The sequence below is a fragment of the Pundamilia nyererei genome, unplaced genomic scaffold (assembly GCF_000239375.1).
Source record: "Pundamilia nyererei isolate P.nyererei 1_Seehausen unplaced genomic scaffold, PunNye1.0 scaffold00117, whole genome shotgun sequence".
NCBI classification, from domain to species: Eukaryota; Metazoa; Chordata; class Actinopteri; order Cichliformes; family Cichlidae; genus Pundamilia; species Pundamilia nyererei.
This window is the reverse complement of record NW_005187518.1, coordinates 1,591,581-1,618,426: the sequence shown is the minus strand read 5'-3', so window position 1 is coordinate 1,618,426 and position 26,846 is coordinate 1,591,581. Positions and strand designations below refer to the sequence as shown.

Genomic DNA, 26,846 nt, shown 5'->3' with positions numbered 1-26,846 from the left:
GATTATCAGTAGCAAAGCAAAAAATAGGAACTCTGATTGTGGATGTGGAAGGAAAGATGCAAAAACAGATAATTAACAGGCTTACATCTGAGGAAAAAGAACATGGCTGCTTGTCTTTCATTTGCACTAACGCGCAGAGCAAGCGTCAGTATGTGGTGTCACCTTCTTCCATTGATCAGATGGAATCACATGCTTCATACCCCAGATATCACACAGTTAGCAGTACTGATGAAGGACGTCAAGCTGTGTGAGCATGTGAGTGGGGAGAGAGGCTTCACTGTAAGATAAAGTACTGCCTGTATGCGTTGTACTGGAGTTTGACAGAGAGAGGAGTATGCACTGCAAAGTTTTCCCTGCCTGATCCTGACCTCAGCCCCAGTCTAAGGATTGTCTTTTGAGCCCCTGCCAACAGGACACAGTGAGTAATAGAGGAGCGGCAGCCAGGGCTGTACTGATACATTCTTCCTAAAACCTCCTCACTGCTCAGCGATGACTCAGAAAATCAGAAATAATTCTTTCGGCACTGCCCTCTGGAATGTCTGAAGAGTTGTTTGCAATCATAAGGTGCTCTGGAAAAGCAGATGTGTCTCATTCCAGGTGCTCAGATATCAGTTTGAGATATTTGCAGCTTGGGGTTTGGATGGAATAAGCATGATGTCATCTAAAACATTTGCGGTCATGGGGTTTTAACTATGCAGTGATATCATCTTGCGAAGAGTTTGAAAGCTTACTAATAGGCCTCTTTTGGAACTCGTCAAAGTTTCAGTATCGATATGAAATTGAATATTCGCATTAATTAACAAAAATGTTATAACAGAAACATCTATAATTGCATGCAGGGCTTAATTACAGTTCAGCAGTATTTGTTTTCACTATTCCCAGTAAAATGTGTTATCCTCTCTTTTTCAGGGCATGTTTGTTGTTGTTGTTTTTTGCATAACGGTGGAAAACCTAAAGTTAAGTTTTGCTGAAAAGTCCCCACTACAATTATAATGATGGTAAAATGTGACGTAACAGTCATTGCACAACTTTATTTATCTAAATTGCGGTTTTACCAATTAGCCACTGAACTGGTTATAATGGACTAAGAAACATACTATATAAAGACATTCAATACATATTGAAACTCTTTGTAAACAAGCTTAAATTCAGATTTGAATATTCTAAGATTTGTACGTCAGACGCACTGACCTAGTTTGACCTTTCTTTGTTGTAGTGCAAACACTTTACCACATGAGCCATAACTTCAGCTCCTAAATATTTAAACACAGAGATGTGGCCAATTACACCCAGCCACTGGAATGTCATTAGATTGTGGCTTCATGCTTTGACTTATTTGATTTTCAAAGAGGATCTGTACTGAACAGGTCCTTTTCTACTGTGAGTGAGTGACAACCAGCTGTGACAGACTCTAACCACTTCACTGTGTTCATGGTCCAATGCATGAAATTAAAGTAGGTTACCTACATACACTGAGGAAGGATGGATAGCTGCAGATAAAAGAAAAAAAAGGGGGAAATAAAATGTGGTAGAGATACTAAGGGTGGAAGAAGGAGACTGAGCTACAAACACAAGGTGAGGTTAGGAAGAATAAAGTCTGATTCTTAGAAAGGTAAGTACCCGGTTTTACCCTTTGATCCCTGTGCACAGAACATGCTCTATTTTCTTGACTTTTCTTTGTAGTGGAGGTCTAAAGCCATCTCTCCTCACTGCTGTCATCCTATCTCCTTCACTTTACCTACCTGTCTTACCCTGCCCATTTATCTATTTCGGCTGCATTCCCTTCTCCCTTTCTTCTTCTGCTGTGTCCTTCTTTGTCAGCTTGTCTTCCTGCTTCTTCTCTCGTCTTGCTTTCTCTCACCCCATGACATAAACAGAAAGGAAGGTTTTGCTGTTCCAGGGAGATCTATGCTTCTTTAAACCCCCATCCCTCCCAATGGGGCTCTCAACTCAGCCTCTCTTTTCTAGATAGGGTTGATAAGCCATCAGCTAAGTGTGCACTTGCAGATGTGCGTCAAAGCACACTGCATCTTTTGAACTCCTTTGAATAGCGTTAGACAAATTCACTCCAGTGCTCTCACTTAAACATAAAGGGACAGTGGAGATGACAGAGGAATTACTTCAAGCCTGACTGGCAGTTCTCATTGTTTCTGTAAGGTTTCTGGATCGGTCATGGAAGGATTCATTTGGCTGAACGGGGCTGTGGCTATCACCTTGAACATCCTTGGAGCATGCTGCGCATACATAGAGCAACATCTTAACTCAATTTTGTGTGTGTATGTTATACGGCTTTATGGATGTGCTGTTAATCATTTAAAATAATTCCCTTCATTGCCTTATACCAGGACTGGCTATCCATCCATCCATTCACCCATCCATAGTTAGAACCTAACCCAACTGCCTATTTAATCCATTCATCCATCCATTAGTTTTCTATATTATGCAATGTACAAACGAAAGGAAAAGTAAGAATAAACTTTCATCAAATTAACTAATTCTGTCAATTTTCTTTAAGCGAAACATTTTTTTCAAACTCAGTCACAGAACTGTTTTTCATGGCTTTCATGTTTTTCAAGTTCATTTAAAGAACACTGAACAGACAAACAACCCTACCCACCGGCAGTCCTATGATCGGCCCGAGTGCTGATCATATGATTGCCCTTATGATCGGTTTACATTGGACAAATGCTACAAATATTTTTAGGGGGGTTTAAAATCGGGGAAAAAACAACGTTTTCATTAACCCTTACACACTGTTTATACTTCATACCTTTGTAATTTGGTCCTATTTGGAATGTATTTGTTTTATTGAATGTGAAACTGGCAAGAACATTCTGGAACTGCTGGGATTTATTATATAACCACTAAACCTATAAACACTGTCTTTATTGTTGTCATTAAGCAAATCCTAGGAAATTACCAAGTATAATTATGAATGTTAATTTAGCAATAATAAACCATTAGATGACAAAGCACACAAAATTGCTTATTGCAAATTGGTCTGTGCATTCACAGCAGTGGTAGGAAACTTTGTGTATGTGTCACACATGTATTCTACAGTCACACATGTTCCTATACTCACTGAAATGGCATGGATTCTGGTCCTTATGAGCGTCATGTCTGATCAATCTTGTGCTATTTCACATACAGTGCTTAACAAATTATCAGAACACCCAGTATAAAGTCTGTGTCACAGATGATCTTAATTACACAGCATAATTACCAAAATCACTGCTATCATGGTTTCTGTAGTGATTATTCCACCAGTAAACATCAGCTAATCAAAACTATGCTCCTAATGTTAAAATATAATTGCTGCTGTTATCCATAAATTTTCAAATGTAATGTTTTACAAAAGAGTTGAAAAAATAACTAGAATGTCATTAATTAAGATTAAGACGCAACATTTCAATTATTTACTTGCTGGACAAACAAAAATGTATGTTATGCTTGATTCATTTCTGACTTCTCAGAGAGAAGTCCAGTGTGCCGACTATTTGGGTCTAAAATGTGAATTCAGTTTGTTAGCTGTTCAATAAATACCAATAAAACAAGACAGCTTTCTGAAATATTTGTGTTTTTTTGTTGTTTTAATGACAAGCCGTCAAATAAATTTGTTAAGATCTGTAAAGTGGTAAGCAGTATGTGCTGCACTGACACTCGATCGAGCCAAAGTTTATATTGTGCTGGCTACTGTGCCAAATCTGTACTGTGTAATTTTTTTGTGCCTGCTCACTGTCTTCATATAGAGTATGTGTGTCTGCTTCCCATCATTCATTGTTTCTACTGGTCATGTCAATGCAGAAGCTTCCGAGACAGCATGTTTGCATTGCACCTTGCCAAACCATTCACGCACAGTACAAACCACAGGAAATAATGGTTTTCAGAGGGCAGCGGTGCTGGTGCTGATGTTACATTTCGGGCCCTCTACAGGAACCTGGGCAAATATGGTGGGAACGCAGCTGTCGTGACAGTGTCAGGTCTCATTTGAGCTGCGTTCCTGTCCCATAAAAAATTCACACTGACATCACGTGTGCAGTTACACAGTTTCAAAATTCACTAAAACCACCATATTGACTCAGACTAGTGGACATAAAATCCATCTAAATGGATATGGGCCAAACAGAGCCCTCAACTCATTACCACCAAAGGACTGACAAACACAAAACACCTTACAATACTCATCAAAAGACTCAAAAACAAAAAAACTTACACAAATCCACTACAAACTGTATCTGGGAACAATATGCTTATTTGCGCACTCAGTCACATAGTTACTGAACACACATCTAAATTATACTATATTTGCAGATTTTGCATCTTGCACATCTTCGTCTTGTCTCGTCTACAATATCTTGACAATAACTTGAACCAAAGGAAAAAATGGAGTCAAGCTAAGTTCAATGGATATAACTTTTTAGGAAAATTTAAACAAGAGCTTGTGCTGGCCTTTAACTCACTAAAATCTAACTTCTATCCTTTTTTAAACCCTCATATAATTGTGAGTATTTTTCCGATATCAAGCAACATTTTAGACCCACTGCTATAAATGACTAAATTCAATTAACATTTCGCAGTTAAATATTTTTTGCCTGTTGAAAACAGAACATTTTAGGCATATGGTCATTGGTATGGGTATTTATTGTAATAATTGTCCATAATTAAGCCCAGAATGTTCAAACCGTTATATTAATAGGTAAGTAACCGTAAGTACTCTGTCCACTGACAAGGTCCAGCAAATCAAGCCAACTTGCATATTAAAAATGGATGGCTATAGAGTGGTTATTCGTTTTTTAGACGTGTATTTGAATACAATGTTTTATATGCAATGTGCAGTTAATTGCCACTTTATTAGGTACATAATTATTAATAGCTTTAGGCCCCATTTTGCCTTTAAAACATCTTTAATTCAACAAGGTCTTGCTCAGAGACTGTTTTGAAAAGTGCTTTGTTGGATTAAGATCTTGTGACTGAAGCCCATTGGAGTACTGTGGCACTTTAGTGTGTTTAAAGCGGGCATCAGCAGGTGGGTACACTGTGCTCATAAAAAGATATATTCAGGTAGGCTGTGGTATTTAAATGATGCTCAGTTAGTATGATGGGGCGCCAAGAAATTATCCGCTACATCATTAAATCACCACCACTGGCAGCTTGAAAGGTTGATAGAAGGCATAACGGATCTATGCTTTCTTGTTGTTTTCGCCAAATTCTGACCTTACTACCTGAAGGTCACACTAGATATTGAGATTCATCACACTGGGCAAAGTTTTTCCAATCTTCTGTTGCCCACAAGATTGGAAAAACTTGAACTTTGAAGCAGTACCCCATCTACTTCAAGGTTCAAAAGGTTGTGCATTCAGAGAAGCTCTTCTGCGTACTTTGGCTGTAGCAAGTGGTTAGTGGAGTTACTGCTGGATTCCTATCGGCTCAAAGAAGTCTGTCCATTCTCCTCCGACCTCAGGCATCAACAAGGCATTTTGCTGCTCAGTGGACATTTTTCACCCAGCACACAATGCACCCGACCCCTATGGCGCCTCCTGCGGGTGGTGGGCCTGCGGGAGGATGGGCCCATGTCTCCTCTTCGGGCTGTGCCCGGCCGGGCCCCATGGACTAAGGCCCGGCTACCAGACGCTCGCCCTCGGGCACCCTCCCCGGGCCTGGCTCCAGGGCGGGGCCCCGGTAACCCTATCCCGGGCAGGGTAAACTGTTCCCTCAATATTCTTTTCATAAGGGTCTTCTGAATCGCTCTTTGTCTGGTCCCTCACCCAGGACCAATTTGCCATGGGAGACCCTACCAGGGGGCAAAAGTCCCCAGACAACATAGCCCTTGGGATCCCAGGGACACACAAACCCCTCCACCACGATAAGGTAGCGATTCAAGGAGGAGCCTCCTGGGTGAGGATTTCCAGGCATGTCCCACCGGGAGGAGGCCCCGGGGCAGACATGCTGGAGAGATTATATCTCTCGGCTGGCCTGGGAACGCCTTGGTATTCCCCCGGATAAGCTGGAGGAGGTGGCTGGGGAGAGGGAGGTCTGGGCCTCTTTGCTTAGGCTGCTGCCCCCGCGACCCGGCCTCGGATAAAGCGGATGAAGATGGATGGATGGATGGATGGACATTTTTCAGAGAATTCTCTACAAACCTCCAGGGTTTGTAGAGAGGTGTAGAAAGGTGGACAAGAATATACCTGCTGCTTGGTCTGTGGCTTTTTGTCTGACTCAGGGACCACGGCGTTGTTCTTTGTAGACATATTTTCCTCATTGCCTTGTTTAAACCGCCAAAATGGAGGTTTAAATTTCGTGACTCACTGACGAACCATTTTGTGGCATGCAGTCTAACGACATCGTATTTTGGTGCCTGCTCGGATCACTTGGAACCTCAGGCGAGCAGGTACTAAAAAAGGTACCTGGTACCAGGCACTATGACCTAATGGAAAACCCTGAAAATGTGGCGAACCGTGCCAAGTCGATCTGAGTAGGTACTAATGGAAAACTGACTTTTGACCATGTCTACATGCCAAAATGCACTCAGTTGATGCTATGTGATTGGCTGATTAGACATTTTTGTTAATGGGCAGTTGAACAGGTGTACCTAATAAAGTGTCTGGTGAGTGACTACTCACCACTGGTTGTAGCTGTGTGCCGGGCATCATGGCGTTAGCGAGCTGCATCTGCTGGGCCAGCATGGCCATGTTTTTCTGTTGGATGAGGTTGTTTCTTCCATTGATCTCTAGCTGGGTCTTTAGGTGAGGAGGAGGATGCAGGTACTTACAGTTCTCTCTGGAACAGCGGCCCTGATGGGATGAGAGACGAAGAGAAAGGAGGAGACAAGGAGGGAAAAATCAAGGGAGGGGGGTGGGGAAGAAAGACACATGGGAAGTGGTGGATTAGAATCCTGTTCCCTTTAACCACAGCCTAATGTATAGAAGTAATGAGCCTTGAATTAAGTCGCTTCCCTCCTATTTAACCGGTGCCGACCTCACATCCTTGACATCTGGGCCTGCCACTCTTTTTGCCATAAAGCAGACCAATCAGTTCTGCAGAAGATGTAGGCTTACTATCTTCTCTATTTTCTCAAGGTCCCATTGGGAGACAAATTAGCTCCAAGAGCAGAGATAAAGAGGATTAGCTGTCTATCTGCTCCTTCTAAGAGATTGCTTTACACAAAGCAAACATTAAACAAACACAATGTTGCCGTGTGTCTGTGATAAAAGGAACACTTCATTGTCTGGAAATTATTTTTTTGGTTTCATTTGTTTATTATTTGATCAAAATCATGAACTTTGTGATCATAATTTCTTCAATGCTGAAATAATATCTTTAAATTAAGTCTAATTTTAAAAGTAAAAACAATTGCGTTGAATTGATTCGGCATTGTTGGTCTAACCCCAAAGAAAATTTGTTTTGGGAATCTAAATTAGCTAAAGCTCCCCAGTCTCCTCCATCCTACCACCTAAGAAGCTGTTCAACTTGATGCTCGATGTTTTAAAAAGCCCTGTGAATCACCATTGATCTCCACTCAATTCAAACAAATGAGCCATGTGTCAATATGGGACATAATTTCAGTAAAGATGAGGCGGGAGAACTGATGTAGGATCGATACGTGATTGGAGACTCCTGTGACACGAAACATAAACACATTATGGCAATCTAATGCTGTATTATGCTACTATGCTAGAGACTGTGGTCTGTGTCTGTGCGGACTCACTGCTGTGGGTGCTTATATTCATTCTGCAGCCAGCAGCCCAAAGGGAGGAGAGAATGTAATTTACACTCTCATAATGCCTGCTCCACTGAACACTCCCCTGGCTAGGTGTAATATCTTAGATATCTCCACCTCTCTTTCACTCCCCCTTTCTTCCTCATTCTCTGCCTTTCACATCAATCCCCATACATCCTGAGCCCCGTGCTGATATTTGCTCTCCTCATCATGAATACAGAGCAGCGCAAGTGCCGACGTACTGCTGTGATCTGTGTATATATTCATGTATGTGTGCAGCATTTGTACTACTCCTTGCCTTTGTCAGCTTCTCTCTCTGTCTTCTTCTTGTGCCTCAACCACCTCATCAAAATGCATCCTCAATCCATCTATTCCCATTACTGCTTTATGTAAATCTTTTTTCAGGGGGATTGGGAAACCAGCCCTGCGACAACTCCACAGTGTCCCCTCCCATGGGGAATTAAAGGTTGGCTGTCATGCGACTGCTTATCTCAGTGAGATTACCTGCTGCTCACTGTGGCCTACTATGACACCTTCCTTCACAGCCTAACACATACACTCTCCCACTCTGGCTTTATGCTTAACACCTCTCTTCTTTCTCCTCCTTTCACTTCCTGGTCTTGCTCTGTCTCTGCCTCTCTCCCATTTATTCTGCCTAGCTACAGCATGAAAGGTACTTTGCATTGGAGAGCAGCAGAATGTCAAGACTTCATCCAGCATTTTGATTGGCTAAAAGCTGTGAGGACTAGCATTCCTAGCCTGACCATTGGCCCAAAGGCCCACATTGACAATGCTCCAAGTCATTCCTCCCGGTTCATCCCTATGTGGCTGTAAACTATTGATCAGTGTTAATTGGTTAATGTCTTTTGATTTTCAGGGTACATTCCCTCTGGACTCAAGCATGTCAAATCCAGCCGTGTGTGTGTGTGCGTGTGTGTGTGTGTGTGTGTGTGTGTGTGTGTGTGTGTGTGTGCATCATCTCCCCATCAACTGTGACAATGCGGCCCCTCAATTACATAAATTACAGCTCTATCTGAGGGCTGTAATTTATTTAAGCTCTTTTTCAGCGGGGTTCCCTGCATCAGTTTTCAGTGGTCAAAGCTCAAAAGGTTTTAAACACTTACACATTTTAACAAGCCATACTGGGAATAAGCTGCAAAATAATTACTTCAAGAATAAGAAACTTTTGTAAAGGTTTTTAAAGAAGAAAAGGTTTAAGCTTCTGGTAAACAGGTGGTGGAAGTGCTTTTCTATGACGAGCAAGAATGTACATGATCTCATGTTGCCAGTTTTTTATCGAAATATTCATATAAAAAACAACTACCTGACATTCTGGTGCAAAACAAATTTCCCACGTGTGGGACTAATAAAGGTTATCTTATCTTATCTTATCTTATCTTTTAACTGGCACCACTCAATCGTTCACTGCAGTCAAACAGTGTTATTTTCAAAATAACATGGACAAAATTCTTAGGTTATGTTTTCGAAAAAGGTATTTTCTTTCTCGAAGATGAACAATATCAGCAAATTACGTGGATCCTGATAAAGACAGAATCTGAATTATTGTTTATTGGCTACATTCAGAAAGGTCAGCGCCCTAATATATTCATCCCCCTCTATTTTCACCAGCAGGGCCATTATCTATAGCAGCGTTGTTGTTCTCCAAACAATGCCATGCATGAGTCCGAGGTCCTTGCCAATCATTGTCTGTGATGTTAATGTTTTGGCTTCTCTCTTGTGCCTTTTCACCTGTCTGCCTGTCCTCCATGGAGACTAACAGACTACCAGCATCTGTCTCTCAAGCACTCTCCCTACTGTTCCATCTTCTTCTCCTCTCATCTTATTTTTGTCTCTTCTGTCTTTTTCCAATTCTTCAGGTCCAGTTCTCTGCAGCTCCCTGCCCCATTCTTTCTTCTTAAGAATTAAGCAAGTTTCACACGTTTGGTTCACTCTCCAAATAATGGAGGTAGCTATTCCTCAAATCCAGATTCTAACACTTGAACCAATTTACCTTCCCAATATTTTAGTTGAAGCAAAGAATAGTTAAATGGTTAGCACTTTAAAGACAGGAAATCACTTTTCACTATTAAGGTGTATGGAGAATAGAGCAATCTGTTGTTAAAAATCACCTTAGCCTCATTAAACCAGATTTCTCCCATGTTTATTATAGTTCCACACATGCAGGTTATTCTGGTTCGGCACCCAGTACCAACTTTCCAGCTGGTCTCCAGCTTGACTATATAAAGGGGAGAAATCTCATTAGCTTTATCATGCACACCTGTCCCTTGAACGTCCCTGACACTGCCCCTTGAGCTCACAGTACCAAACCTCCCCTGCAGCTGAGCCAGCGACCGAACCTCCGCCACAGTAAGTAGCAAGGAAGTCTTGGCCAAGATGTTCGACAGCTACACTGAGAGTTTCTGAAACCCACAGAGGCAATAAGTCATAAGTAATAATAAGTTATAAGTCAGTAGATAAACTGATTGATTTCCAGATTGTGAGTTTAACCCAGAAAATTGGAGTTTTGGTCGAGAGTGCAACATCCTCGATGTCTGGGCAACCACCTTCGGTTGCAAGGTGCAGTCGGAATCCTTGTAGAAACTGCAGTTCCTCTCACACAGATTGGAAAATGTTTACAAATAATTGCTTACTAAAATGCTTGCTGACTTAATAAATACAACAAATTGTTACCAGATTCCAATCAATCTGCCCAAATGAGCAAAACTCGCCTGTGATGAGTCTCTTTCGAACAGTGGACTTAATTCATTTAAATGCAAGGTTCTGGTTATATTCCTATATAATAGCATGGCTGCCAAGTACCTATGTAGTTTCAGAGCAACAGAGACAGTCAGCAGACTGACTGTCTCTGTTGTTTTATCACCATCTTGACGTACCAAATTCTCTCTGAAAACGGCACATGACTGTGAGTCGTCATACACCAGGTCCCTAACTTTAACATGGCCATTTCAAGATCGCAAGTTTATTGCACGCCGTTGTAATAATTCTGTGACTGAAGCCGGTACAAAGATTAACATATCAATTTGTGTCAGCATACAGTGATAGATAAGTGAGTGGATATAAAAAGATTTTATTCTGAAATCTTTAATCTTAAGGAGACCCTTGGTTGTGACTTGTGGGGCACAGAATTGGTAATTATCTGCTTTTTGTTTTTTCCTAATAAGTGTGTCATGTATTTATAAGAAGGAATAAAACAATTTAATTTCAGGAATTATACAAACTATTACTGCTGTAGTAGTAGTAGTTGTATTATTAATACCACTATTCCATAGCAGTAATTACTGTCAATATGTTTTTTTAACTGCTGCTTTATTTTGTCATCAAATGTAAGTGTATTTTTTGTCATGTCTCGCTCCCATCATCCCCTGGTTCTGAGGTTTCTTCCTGTTAAAGGGAAGATTTTTCTCCCCTTTGTTGCCAAGTGTTTGCTCAAAGTGAATCATTTGATCATTTTATTGTAGAGGATTTACCTTCAAATATAAAGTGTCTTGAGGCGACAGCTGTTGTGATTTGGCACTATATAAATAAAATTTAATTGAACTTAAAATGTATTATATACATAAAGGGATCAAGGGTCAAGACACTGACCCACATGTTTACGAAGTCATCGAATCACTATTTTTGCGTACATGTAAATGTTTTGGGGCGCTGTGATCTGAAACTCGCAATGTCGGTCTTACTTGTTGCCTGCGGTGCTTTGACAGCTCTCTGAAAGATGTGCCTGAGGAATTCCAGTGAATAAAACCTGTGGCAGAACTCCTCTCAGAGATTGGCAACAGAGGCAAAGACAAGAACAGAAGAAGTAGAAGGCAGACAGTCAGAGAGAGCTACAGAAAAGCAAAAGGGAGTGAGACAGACAGAGACACAGATGCAGAGTGTGCTTTTCATATTAATATTAATCAAAGTGGTCTGTGCAAGTGATTTCGGCTGTGCCTTTGTTGGCATGTATCTACAGTATATCCTCCAAAGGGCTGAATGGCACATTGCTTTCCACAAAGTCCTTCTGCGCGTTCACTCCCGTAATCACACACTGATTCTGAATGATCTTTTAATCTACCCATCCAGAATGACTCATTCCAACTTAACCACACATAATCCAACAGCATCTGATCTTTTCCGCATTTTCACTCTGTCTCTCCTCTCGGTGTGTCTGAGCTCCCCTCAAACCACGGCTGCACAGTGAACACCGTGACCAGTGTGACAACTGTAGAGCTTAAGTCTGGACGGCCACCGTTCCAAGTCCCTTTGCATTATTAATTCTCTCTCAGTGGAACTGCCTTTCCCTCCTGCTCCCAAAGACAAGCATCAATCAAGAAAGTGCCGTCTGGTTGAGGGCTGTGGTGAGAATACACAAGCTCACATGCACACGCAGACACGCACTCTGGGGCATGTGCTTTCCTGACCAAAGGGTCCTGTTGGCAAGCATACGTCAGACAAAATATGACATCAGATACGGTACAAAGAACAGCCTGTCTGAGGACTCAGAGTGCTGCCAGACAAGCCAATGTTGTTAGTACGCACACACATACACCCCGCGCACACAGACACACGTACACACTCTAAAACAGAATTTTTTATTAAGCAATACAGCTCAGCTGCAAACCACTGGCAAATCAGGCAGTATGTTAGTAGGTAAACCCGATGAGAAACATGTTTTTCGGAGACAAAAAACATCCTGTTTTCATTGCCTTCCCTTTTTCCACCTCTCCCTGTTCCATAGCTAATACCAGCCGGCTATATAAGTCTCATTATCTCGATCCAATCATTTATTAAATCTGGAACACCCCAGGTGCATTAGTATATTAGCCTGGATCAGTTAATGACCTTAAAATCTCATTTAACTGGGCAGAGGGATAAGCCGTTGAGACAACGACAAAGATAGACGTGTGGACAAAAGAATCACAGACAATGATAGACGAGGTGACGCAACACACCTGGTAGAAACTAGTAATGGAACATTACAGCGGACGAATACCGCCGAACGTCACGGCTGACGTAGAATCCGAGGAAAGCTTTTAGCTGCAGTGCTCAATTAGCCAAAACACCAATTACATTGCCCAATAGCACACAGAGTGTTAGCATGTTTTGGGTGGACGTTGGTACAAAATCATTAGCACAGGAAGTTAATGACGGGGCAAAATCATTAGCCCCCGTGGCTAATGACAACACTCTGCTGCTGCTGAGCTGAACTGCTCTTGTGATCTATTACCATACACGACGGACATATCTAACTCAAGCAGCTCATGTCAAAGGAGCATTTGACATTTTGATTCTTTTATTACTGGCTATCATTCTCCTTTTTAAAAAAAATTAATATTATGCTCTGCATTAATCAGTCCTTTTTCAAGGTAAGATACAGAGAGAGCTCACAAATCCCAGTGCTTCTTTTATTTGCTCTGAATACACTGGCTAAATCACATCAATCAAAATATCAAAAAATAATGATAAAAGCCTAGAATTAGAATTTGGTAGGATTTTTTTGTTAAGATTGTCTGGATTTAATCGTGAAAAAAAACCCAGATCCCATGCAGGACAGATTTTGAAATTCTTTCCATTTTGCTGTGAGGAAATGAATGAAAGCCTCCAAACAGATGATCAAGAAACAGGTACTTGCTGAAATCACATGAAGTGGACAGAAATGTCTGAGGAATTACAGTGGCATTGCTATTTTACCACCAGTACTGACTTATTTCACAGTGGGCCACCCGACAACTAAAGGAGTGCACTGGAATTGGTTCAGAGAGTGTATACCATGTAATCATTAGACTCCCTTGAGGCCGGGCAAATGAGGATAAGGCATACCTTCTGTATCTGCTGCTGACCGGTCTGAAAGTGAACACCAGCATGGTTTAAAAAAGTCAGCATTAGCACCCAAGAAATAAAAAAAAGGATTAAATGAAACGTCAAAGTGACCAAGTCAGCAGCAGAGCCTTTTTTCATCTTTGCTCACTATGCTCCTTTACTAAAGTCACACCGCTCAGACTTCTTCATTTTATTTTTCACTTGCTTATAGGGCTGTTCGATATAACCATATATATCAGATGACGATATGAAAACGTCTATCGTTTCATTTTACGCTATCGTTTGTTTCGTGGTGTCGCAAAATAAACTGTTTACGGCTATATTTTTTCATTATTTTGATGGTCACTGTAGTGGCTATATTAATTTCTTAAAGTTCTCTCTTTCTCTTATATTTAATATAACCACACTACAGACAAGCGCTTGTTTTTATGCGTTGTTGTTATTTCCACATAAACCTTTCACAATAAAGCTCAAGATCCCGTTGAGACTTTTCAAAATACACAGAATCACGTGAAAGATCTAGAGCAGGGGTCCACAATCTCAGTCCACGAGGGCCGGTGTGCATGCAGGTTTTAGATCTCACCCTGGGTCAACACACCTGAATCACATGATTAGTTCATTACCGGGACTCTGGAGAACTTCAAGACACGTTGAAAAGGTAATTTATCCATTTAAATCAGCTGTGATGCATCAAGGACACATCTAAAACCTGCAGGGACACCAGCCCTCGTGGACTGAGATTGGGGACCCCTGATCTAGAGTATTTGCGGATAAGAAGCAAAAAAGAGCCGTCAGGTGCTAAAAAGTAAACCTTAGACTCAAACAGAACAGGCTTTCCCCCGCAGCACGCTGTGTAATAAATACTCACAAAGAAAATGGCGGCCGTTACAATCTATGTCTAAAAATGTATAATTTCATGCATCGGTTAAAACACTCGACGCCCAGCTGGAAACACTTCCCGCAAGACGAGCTGCCCGAGATTCACAGAATTGACAGAAAATGTTACATTTTTGTGATTTATATCGTTATCGGACGATATATGTCTTAATATCGGGATATGAGATTTTGGTCATATCGCACAGCCCTACTTGCTTATAGAATCTGCTTTAAAATGCGGGATGAAAACGTTCAAATAAAAAAAAGTCTCTGTGGCGTCTGACCCTCTCGGCTGCATTATAGGTGGGAAGTGTTATCTTGGCTCCAGCGGGAACGTCATTGTAGAGTTGGGTAAGGCAAAGTCCCTAATTAGCTTTGTTCTCATTTAGTCTACAATGCTATCTCCCCTCAGACAGACAAATACACACATTTTCAAACACATATACACACATATAGACAGCAATGCAGAGAGAGGCGAGAGAGACCACCCCACAGCCCCTGAGATCTGGCCCTTCTTCTCTATTCCTCTTTCAATTAACCCTCTTCCTCCATCCTCTATCCGTTCATCTTTTTCTCTCGGCCTTTATCTCTCCTTCACTCTCTGTCTGAGCGTTCCCTATTCACAATCTTTAAAGTTTAGTCTAATTCAGTTTTATCTCCCATTCACTCTGTCAAAAAGGCAGGCAAAGAGCAGACCCATTAAAACAGGCTTAATGGAAGACTGTTGAACAGGCAGACAGGATTCAACAGCTTTTAGACCTAATTATTTCCTGCCCATCGTTGTAACGCTCGTTCTGCAGTTATACTGTATGGGCGTCACTGGCTGCTGGGGACAGACCTCTGTTCTTTTTTTGGATTTTCTTCATCTAAACCTTCCCCCTCTTTTCATATCTTGCTCTCCATCAATTTTCACTCTGCTTAAATTGCTTTACACTTATTGTCATTAAGTGTTCATTAAGAGGTGGGCTAAAGAGTTTTTGTTTTGTTTTTTAATTGTTTGCTTATGACTCTATTTCAAGGCGGGGCGAAAAAGATGGAGTTGTCCTTGTAAATGAACAAAAGATGCTTGCTGACAAAGAATGGCAGCTGCCTTTGGTTTGTGCTGTGATCTTTAGCAGCTACATAAAGTGGCTCCAAAGTGAAAACAAAAGATGCTGTTGGCAACAGAGAGCGCTGCTCTCAGCCAGTGAAAACTGCATTTGACCTGGTCGCTGGAGAGCAAGAAAAACAGTTCGATGCCTTCTCTGCATAATGACCTGAAGAAGGCCTTAATATCAAATGACTGTTCTTTTTTTATGAGTCAAGATCAGATGCAGTAAAGTCAGCTGGCTGGAATGTTTTATTCAGCTCTTCTGATGAGTCATGGGGGACATGGCAGATAATCACAAGACCACAACCTAAAGCTTTAGAGTGTGAAAAACTGAGGGCAAGTTGTCAAATGCTAGTAGAGACATCTCTTCTTACATCCATGTGTGGCACATCTTCATTCACGCTCACACATACTCCTTCAACAAAGGGTGTCACTGTACTGGCATCAGCAGCTAGTGTCATTGCCTTGAGGTTAAAGCAGATAAGAGAGGATTAGCATTCATTACTCCACAGAGTGATGATACACCCACTGCAAGCACACACAAAATGATGCACAGGCATTCTTAAAGCACACACACTCGAGGAGCGTAGCCAAATGCTTTTCTCCAAAGATTATATTAATAATAGAAGGGAAGTACAAAGGAAACAACAGTAATACAGCATGTAATCCTTTGTATCATCAACAACTGCAGAGCTGGAAATCCTTAAACTGAAGCCTTTGGGATACATGACGAGTTTTGGCATTGTTGGGGGAAAAGAAAAAGAAAATAAGCACACCAGTAAAAAGGAATTAGCTATTCAGTGCAAGATTCTTCTATTTCCATGATGGTTTCATGATGAAGTTACCCGTTTCCCATGTGCACTACCCAAGAGCACTCAGAACAAAAGTAAGAATTGTTTAAAAAACAGATAGATAGGCGTCTTTCCCCCCCTCAGAATCTTGTCTTCTCTACAGGAAAGGAGCATTCAGCACAGAGTGTCTTTTTCCTGTAAAGAGCCAAAAGGGAGCAAAAGTAAAAGACGGACAGAAAGAATAGAAACAAAGATTGAGATGGAGTCATGGGTTAAGGATGTATTCTGTTGGGGTGATATATCATGTAGAAAAGCATGACACAATGTGTCTTAATTCTCTCCCACACACACTGTGCACAGCAGAGCAAAGGGCCATCACCCCCCTCCGTCTTCACATAGCGCCTTCCGGCTGCACACTCATCCACATCGATCCACATTGATCAAAGTCGGCTTGTACCACTTCAGCAAAGAGCGGGGAAACGCTGGACAGGGTGATCACCTTCTCTAAGCCTCTCTCACAATGGACTCATCTTGTCAGAGCTGCCACTGCCACGTATTGTATCCCGCTGAAGTCGCAACACGTAATGTTGTCCATCCACAAAGCCAATTAGAAAGAAAAAAGTATGAACAAATTCTAAAACTGAACAGAATTTATACAGGAGCTTACATGAAAAAGCTTGCTTGAGAAAATAAGGATCTGACTGCACTCTAGATGTCATTCAGATCAAATATTTGTGAGGACATGTAGTCCAGTCTAGACTTAAAATACCAGCAGGGAAGCTGCGGTGGTAGACACTGCGGTGACAGACAGCAAGCTGTCGGCAGACCCAACACAACACAGCTGCTGTAGCCCTTCTGATGGCTGAGCCTGATACCGATGTAATCCAGTTAAAGCCTCCTGAAGAATCACAATGTCTAACAGCAAGCCCTGCAACATGCACTATAACAATAAAGGGATATTACAGACATTCTTCAATATTGCACATGCCGAAGAGCCGGCTGGCACCACTCCCGTTCACTTCCGCACTCCCTTTCTCTGTTATTACTTTCCTTCCATCTACACACCATCTTCCTGCACTTCCCTTTTCTCAACCTGTCCATCATTGTCCATGTGACATAATTTGATTTCTGTCCATCACTCTTTCATTGTCTTTCACTTTATTTCGTTGCTACACATCTCTTTTCCTTTCTGACGCCACCGCCTCATCTGTGTCTCTGCAGGGATTACACTCTCGGTGTCTTTTATGTCACGATGATGCAACTGGTGATGCAGACATTTTCTGCAAATGACACCGTCTCATTGCGTCATCTCACCTTGTTCTATTTGTCACTGTTTACTTGTTTTATTTCATTTCATGTGTTCATTTGCTCAGGTTTGCATGAGTTGCATGTTTCCGGGTGGGTTTTACAGGTAGTCTTTGTAGGAAGAAAAATGGAGAGGAGAGAAGAGCCGTGCTGAAAGCAGCCAAACATCCGCTCCATAATGGTCATGAAGGATCAATACTGCATGGCGACAAAGTGCTGATAAACAGTGTGGTTTCTGTTAATTAGCACTTCTCTAACGATCTCTCTCTCTCACACATTTTCTCCTCCTCTTTTCCCTACTCTTTCACTTTCTGTACTTCCCTCCCACCCTCTTCATTCCCTTCCATTAAAACCCTTTGTTTCTCTGACTTGATCGCTTGGTCACTCCTCTAAGTCTGCTGACGCTGTCCTCCCAACCAACACTCTATCTCCGAGCAAAGAAAACAAAGTGAGGGGAGGAATCCGAGTTCTTTTCACAAGCGTGATGAATATCCCACTCCTGTGTTTGTGGCTGACGGCTCTCAAGGATGAGATTTAATGAAGCTCTCATCCAACTCTGATTATTTTCTAATTAAAGGAAGGAGCGATGAGGGCAATGAGTAAATTCATGAATGCATGTTTATAAATGCGAGGCAAAAAAAACCCAAAAAACAAAACGACAAATACGCCAATGACAGATGCCAAAGACAGTAATGACACTCAGCTGAATCTTGTTTACTGCGCTCCATTGGGAATGGAGGTCATTTGGCAGGAATACATGATCGTAGCACTTAAACAAATTACAAATCTAGCACAGAAGTATGTTTAACATGTTCAGCAAAATGCGCATGCAGCTGCTGTAAATATTTTTTCTTACTTGCATTAATCCGGCTGGACTTCATGGCTAAGAAACTGGATATCTGCAAACATTTTTTTAGGATGTTCGGGAGTTAGGAAACAGTTTTTCATATCTCTTGTATTTTTCCATTCAGTTCTTATAGTTATTTGTCAAATGTGTTGCTTAGTTGGCCTTTTTAGAAGGTGAAAAAATAAAACCCTAATTAATATCTATGCTGTTTAATGTAAATGTGTTTAAAAGTCGTTGTTGTATTTCAGAACTGAAGGTTGTACAGAGAGCGCAGCTAAGGTTTGGTTCTGCTAAGAGTAGTCACCAAGCGTAGCTGGTCAGTAAATCCCTTCAAAATATCAGGCTTAACCATTTCTAATTTAATATGTCTTCACATTAAGGATGTTAACCATTAGGTTTTTTTTGTCAAATGTTTGTGAAGATAATAATAATATGAATAACAATCAAAAAATACCTTTTTAATGAGTAATGCATATGTTGTTTTTATAAGTTATTTTTTTGATATCAATGCTGATTGTTAGGATCTGAGGTTTGCTTACACAAATACATTTCTTGTCTTTCAGCGAGGCTTTGAAGTTTTTAGCAATTAGCCTAATTAGCCAAGACACTGTTTTGTTTTCATCCTGTAATCAAATGCACTGAGTCTATACTCCCTAAGCGTAACAATAAGAGAGCAACAGTATGCAGTATGGGCTCGATGTTAACACCAGCTGTTTAGAAGTAAAATGTTAATAATGACAATGATCCCAAACATAATGCCATGCATGCATGTTTGCAAACCTTGATAGAAAAACATATAACGGAACACTATGAGTTACGGATTGGCCTCCCCAGAACCTCAACATTATTGAAGCACTGTGGGATCATCTTGACCCTAGAATGAAATAAAAGGCAGCCAACATCCAAAGAGGAGTTTTGAATGTCCTTCAAGAAGCCTGGAAAATGAGAAAGCTTTGCTAAAAGAGTTCAGGATGTGTTAACTACTACACAACTGGAGAATAAAACTGTTCACACCAAATATTGACTTGTTAAAATTGTATAACCTCTGTTTTTGCCTTATATACTATGTCTTAATCTGTGTTTTTACATGTTTCATGTGACCCGGGAGCAGCTAAAAGTAGTTTGTTTCAATCACTGCACCTATTTCTCATTGTCCTGGAAAATGCACAGTACTGTAGATGAAAAACAATTTTCAAAGACACAACAGTTTGTCGTGTGGAGACATTCATTTCAATCCAGTTTGGTTTCACACAACACCACAACTATCAGCCTCTTATTGGATGCAGTGCTGCAGACTGCCCGCACAACACGTCTGCCTTTGTTTCCACTTTGATCATCCATGATTCTAATTTCTCTGTTCCAATGCGTTGTGATTTGCGAGCTATCCTGCCGTGGCTTCCATGACGACACATAATCGCTTCAAAATGTCCAATGACACAACAGCGTGCAACTTGCCCAGCCTCCAGTTTCCTGCCTGCTCTAGCCTGCAATATCATTAACCAGGCACCAAAGCCACTCTATCGTGATCACCTACCTGAGGTGAATACTTATTATTTTTCAGGACCCTTTGTGCTTTACTGAGATCAGCGAGTGTGCTTGTGTCATTGTGTGAGTGGGTGTCTGCAGGCGAGAGTAAGTCTTTGTTGCTCATGTCAGTTTGTGTGTTTATGTGTTGGAACCTGAAAGTGAATGATTACACTTCAGAAGAGCTACTGCACGATGCCCGCACTGGTGCGATCGGATGAAGAGTGCGGGGTCAGTGACGGATAGAGAGAAGCGGAGATGGAGCAAAGACGGGGGTAGGCAGAATTACGGTGCAGCCAATCGACAGAAGCAGGAAAACAAGTTGGCAGATGACTCTCTGTCCTGGGGTGAATTAATGTTCTGTTGCTTCCACTCTCCATTTACTTCACCCTCCACCCCCGTACACCTTACTTGTCTGCAGTCTAATTTAAATGTTTGTTTTATTACATTAACCTGAAAGAATTACAAATGGAGAGCTTTGAAAGGAGCCCGAAGATAGCGAGAGGTGAGGTCAAAAAAGGGGAGGAGGTGGAGGCGGAGGAGGGACAGCGATCAGCACACGCGGAGAAAGGCGATGAGTTAGTTTGGTGAGACGGGGGACGGGGATGGGGGGTGTCGAGACAGGCTAACAGGAATGGATCGCGCCATAACTGATTAGATATTCTATCCACAACAGCACTAACAGCAGGAGCAGCAATAGCAATGGGACATCACGACTCAGCACGCAGATATCCTGATATTACCTTCAGACTCTCTAAATGTCCAGGGCCCTCCAGTTTGTTAAGAAAACACATGCAGAAGTAAGCATACGCAATGTAGGAAGAATGACACACATATTTGTAGAGAAATACGCACAGAAAGCTCACAAGTTGAAAAATGAAGGGTGCCAAAAGGTGAAAGAGGGAAGTTTCCATGAGCTGGGAGGCTATTCCTGAATGCCCTTGTATATATTTTGGCTCTGGTGTTGTTGTGTCATGTCTCCATGCTGATGCAGCATGTTTAAAGATGGATGTGTGTGTGTGTGTACGTGCGTCTATGCTGATGCAGTGTATCCACAGATGGATGTAATGGTGGCCTCTCTGAGGACAGAGAGACATTTAGAGGAGACGTTTCAAGGGAGGACCTGCTCATGAATATAGCCAGACAAAGTTAATAGCTGCTGGCTGCGTGTTTTCACTCCTCAGTTCATGGCAATGTGCTAATAAAAGTCTCTCTTAGGCCAATATGTGTGAAAGATTATATATAGTATATCCTGCTTAGGAAGACCAGACAATATAAAAATGGATCTACAGAAATCATAAGAAACAAACAGAAGTATAAAAGTACTGATCCCACAGTGACCAAAAGGGGACTTTGGGGTCAAACTGAAATATGTATCAGCTAGAAAATTAGCAAATACTCTCTGGTATGTAACTTGTTCTGCACACTTACTTGGTAAAAAAAAAAAAAAATACAGTCTAATTTATTTCACTCTAATTTTCTGCAGTGAAGCAGCCCTTGACATAAGTGTTTTTGCCACAGAGTGTAAAGTCTAATGGGAATCACTGCTAATTTTAGCAATCTAGGCTAACTAGCTTTCACTTCCTTAATTTTTCAAAGTGTAATGGGAGCTCCCAAATGCCAGGACACAGCATCTGCTAACAATGCTCACCTGTGACTGCCCAGCAACTGATTACTCAAAAAAAGAAGCTCGTTTACTAAAATATGTTAAATATGCAAAAAAGCATAATGATTGTAGACTACTGAAGTAATTACAGTGAAATGAGCAAACAGCCTGGAAACGAACTAAAAACTGCACTCTAATTAAAAAATATATATATAAAATGAATAAAACTTGTGTAAAAATATTACACCATAACTCTGGTCCCCGGAAGGCCAAAGATAACATTACAAAGACGCTTAAATTTTGTCCATCGTCTAACTAATAAAGCCCCAGACAAACAAATGTCTCACCAAAATATGATGAAAAGTGATAAAAAGATAAAATCGCTGAGTGTGAAATGGAAATGAAAGTGTCTGGGATGCCTGTAAGGTTAAAAAAAAAAAAGAAGAAGAAGAAAGGGGAGAAAGAGGGACGGAGGGCGGGATGGGTTGAGTAGAGACAGATTAACAGAGGTAATGAGAGGAGAGGATGAGAGCGAAGAGCATGGCAGGAGAATACAGATACAGAGCAGATTAACTCTGTCGGAGTACGTTTCCTTTTCAAAGAGTTCTTATTCAATATACTGCATCCCTCTGTGGACTACACACTAACACACACTCACAGCTCTACTTCTGTTTTCTGCCGGGCTCTGATCTCAATATATATTGCCTAGCCTATTCTGCTGTTATCTGTTCTCGGTGCTTTCCTCTCGCCCGCTCTTGCTCACCCCTTACATTTTTGAAAACGTTTTCAAGGACTTTGAGGTATACAGTATAGCTATGTAGGTCACTATACCTTCCCAATGCTGCTGGCTTGTGTGTCTCCACAATGTGGCGATGTATGTGTGACTGTCGAGTGTAGCTTTTAAACACTGATCACTGCGACAGGGACACCAGGTGATCATTGCGTAAATATATTTGTATATCGCAAACTAAGCATACAGTATTGATTCAAACACTTTACAACACAAATACATCAGCGTTGTTGGTTCAGAGGATAATGAGTTTACCAAAGCTGAAAAGTGGGGGGGGGGGGTTCCCCTCTGACTATCTTGCATGAATTATTAAGGTCCTTTGGGCAACTTTAAACAAACATAATAATACTCCATCTTATTTGATTAGAATGTGCCTCTTAGTCCCCACCAGTTGGTACATCAAAGTCTGTTTTTTTAAGTAAGGATTCAGCAGAAATAAGACCTTGTTGTAGACTACAGCCACATCCCAGCGACTCTGATAACAGCTGACCTTTTTTTAATTTTAACATGAGCTTCTGTGGGGGTTTTCAGTGCCTACGAAGCTTTTGCTTTTTACAAGAAAATATTGTAATAACCTCACTTGTTGCTTGCGCCACTCTATCACTTCCTTAATGCATTTGAACAGGCACTCCGGTGTTTATGGCGGTAATAACACACATCACCATTGGTGTGATGATTGCAAGGGATTCTCTGTGTTATTGCAATAATACAGTCACCATATCTCAAGTACACGTGGAATCACTGGTATAATCTTGAATGCAAAATGTGTGCGTGGAACATTTAATTTGCTTAAACAGTGGCAGGACTTTATTAAGCTCAGACAATAACAGCACATTTACAGGCCAAACTTTCAGTTAAGAACTTGGCTGCGTTGGGTCTGACAAACAGCATCTTGGAGAATATACTTCATGCTCTGCTGAATGAAAAGATCCAGGAAGGAACGGCACTTGTATGCTCAGCTGTAGGCCGTCCGGTTCTCCGGCGCTTTATGTGACACATCACTGGGGTTTGGCTCCAGTGTGAAATGAACATCCCCTGGATTGCCAAATCTAAATATGTCCTTACCTAATAAAAGTCAGATCCCACACTGGCCATAAAACTTGGGACAAAGGGATTGCAGGACTTCAAACAGTGTTTGATCTTTCATTGCTGAACTTTCTCTTTGTCTATGTTAGTTTTCTTTTGCCTTTTTCTTTCTGGCAACTATAGTTTTGAACACAATGAGCAAGTCAAATTAAATCAAACCAGCGCCCCTCTATAAACACATTCTTTATAAGATGTTTTTTCTGGCTTTGTACAAAGAGGCAGAATTGAAACCCCTGCTGCCTGATTGGTTAATTACCATAAATCCTCTAACAGCCCATTATTCAACATTACATCAGAACAAAATTGCTGACAGACTGTTAAAATTGTGATATACTATATTTACACCATACGTTTGACCAACTTGAATGTAGGCCACCAAAATACTTGTAGCTCAGTGTAACATGCAAGTATGTTTACTTAACCAAAACTATTAATAATAAAAAGAAAAATATTAAATTGTGCAAGAAAGAGAGAACAACTTGACAGCACGCACTGTGCTGTTTTTCACATTTATTCACCACATTCAGGACACAATGCCCTTGAAGTTTACTCAGTGAAAAGGTGAGGAACAATTACAAATACACTCAACATAAATATAACTTTTTCTCTTCATAATCTTTCATGTAACATTTTTTTTCTGCCAAACCTCAAGTTCCACCAGCATAAATAAGAGAAGGGCAGAGAAAATGCATTACTTATACAACATTTAATGCTCCCTTCTTATCACAGAATTTCCTTTAAAAACTACTAATATATGTCTGTGAGGACTTTGAAGTTTGTGTGTGTGTGTGTGTGTGTGTGTGTGTGTAATGTTGTTTTCTTTGAAACAAATAATTTGATCATCCTCAGCGGGCTTGTTAGAATTCATGTAAATACGGAATAACAATATATTCCGTACAAGATGAAAAAAATCTTCGTAGTGAAATTGTGATTACAAAAACTCCCGCTCCCCAAAGAGCAAAACTAAACTTCCTCATGTTTCCTGTTAAAATAATGTATTTTTAAGAATAGAACACATTTTCAACAATGTATCATTTTGTAACTTTGAAAGTAGCTATTCAACACACACAAGCTTTAAAGGGTTCTAAACTTCTTATAGAAAAAAGAAGTTTTAATGAGAAAAAATTGCTGAGGAAGTCAACTCGCTGTCAGATAATTTTAGCACAGTCATCAGTAGCCAGTCGGAACCCCTTTGGCTTTTTTGGCTCACTCTCACCTGTTTCCCATCACAGTCCAATGGTAAGTTTATTGTATTTCGTCAGCTTAAATGCCCCCAGGTTTGCTTTTTATTCACTTGCAGTGAAACCAGGTTTCTGTCCAGCTGCTAATAGCAACAAGCTGTTGAATTCCTTCAGCAGGAGACAAAAGAAAGAGCATATCCCACTGTTTTCCATTCTCTCAAACAGTTACAAAAATACATTGTTTGTTCAAATCTTCTGAAACGGATTCTTTAGCACACGTGAGTACATCCTGATCTGGCATCTCTTTCTGTTTAAATGCAAATAATTTTAAGAGTAGAGATTATACAAGGTCACTCCAATGCCATGACATCTAAAGGGGAATTTCTGCACCAGGACATGGCATCAAGCTACTTCTGTGCTTGGCAGGCTGAACGGAGAAATTTTTCAATACGACACAACTGCACGCAAAGTCAAAAGTGAACACCAACTCACAGAAACTCACTGTTAAAAATGAGAACTCGGGTTGTAGACACGTCTGGTTCATTTGAAAAACTTGAAAAAATGACCTATTAGAGAAGAGTTTTGAGTATTTGAACAAAGTGATAGATGCTGTTTGATTTATTATCGTAGACAACCTCTAAACAGAATGATGGCTGAAAACATTTGAAGACTGGTACAGAAGCAATGCATTACATTACCAGTACTTATGGGCGACCGTGGCTCAGGGGGTTGGGAAGCGTATCTGTAACCGGAAGGTCGCCGGTTCGATCCCCGGGTTCTCTGTCCTGGTCATTGTGTCCTTGGGCAAGACACTTTACCCTACCGCCTACTGGTGTTGGCCAGAGGGGCCGATGGCGTGATATGTCAGTCTGCCCCAGGGCAGCTGTGGCTACAACCGTAGCTTGCCTCCACCAGTGTGTGAATGAATAGTGGTATTGTAAAGCGCTTTGGGTGCCTTGAAAAGTGCTATATAAATCCAATCCATTATTATTATTACTTCTTCCAATGGCAAATTAAAACTAAATAAAATCATTTTGAAGTTGTGCTGTGTACCTAGACAAATTCCTCATGTCTTTGTAAACATCGTATTTTTTGTTACTTGAGTCCAGGCCATGAGGGTCAGTCTCACTGTAATATCGGCCAATCATAAAGAGCCTCTGCCTCTGCCTCATTTCCTGTCTGCTTTTATCAGTCCATCCTCTGTAAATGGAACTTTCCACCATATTCACCACTGACAAAAACCTATTTTTGTGACATTGCTGAATGGCTGAACGAAGTTTGGGTATAAATAGGTATAAATAAAGGTATTATCATAAGAGACCAACTGGTAAGAATTCACAAGGCTCTGATGTGAAAATAAAATGTGCATTTACTGAATCTGAGAAAGACTTGATTCAATACATAAAGAAGATAAAATTAAGGAAGCTATCCATGCGTCTTTCTATTTCTCCTGCTACAAGTCCTCCTTTCCTTTGCTAGCCTGCATTGTAAAAGCACCAAAGGGCAGGTGGTGTGAAAAATTATCCAGGGGTGGGAAGCCACGTTTAGCACCATCCATCCCTTTACTCCTATTTTTCTATCCATATTCTCCTGCCTGTCCTTCCCTTATCCCCTTGCCCCTTCTCCATGCCTGGCTATGTATTATGAATTCATCTGCAGATAAAGCAGATCTATCATTCTGTCATGAAGGCAGGGAAGGGAGGTAGACTGTGGAATGCCCTGGCACTGAGAGCAGGGAAGGGCTGTGTGCATAGTGCTATGCTTCCTTGCGCATTCCCTGCTGCGCCTGCTCTTGCCCTCTCCAGCTCTGTCTGTCTGTCTGTTCTCATGATCCATACAAGGCCCCAGCTGCCCCCCTTATCCATTCTTGCCTTACCTGTACAAACTAAACCCACACAAGCCACCTTAGCTTCAGCCAAACAGCCCATAACTGTAATAACACAGTGCCTGGCTTAACAAGAAATCCATCCCCAGGTATAAACCAAGGCCTGCACTGCTTGACTAACTCTCAGCTCAAGTCTCCAGTTACACAGAATAACACCCTGCTTGCCAATCAGATAGGGGACAAATTACAAGACGTGCACAAGAGAGTACACAGAGCTCTAGGATCCAGAACGATTGTGCCCACTGGAGCCAAAATATAGAGATGTACCTCACCGATAGCTCTGCATTCAGCACATATAAAACATATGAAGTAATGAAAAAGCAGTTAG

General features: G+C 41.1%; 1 protein-coding gene across 7 annotated transcripts in view; it reads right to left on the bottom strand.

Moving 5' to 3' along the window:
- LOC102196565 (muscleblind-like protein 1) overlaps window positions 1-26,846 on the bottom strand; it is a 70,481-nt gene that overhangs the window by 15,243 nt on the left and 28,392 nt on the right. For all 7 annotated transcript variants that reach the window (XM_005742175.2, XM_013913153.1, XM_005742174.2 and 4 more), the window contains one exon: window positions 6,621-6,791. In XM_005742175.2, coding sequence (XP_005742232.1) covers window positions 6,621-6,791 — 171 coding nt within the window. The remainder of the gene's footprint in view (window positions 1-6,620; window positions 6,792-26,846) is intronic.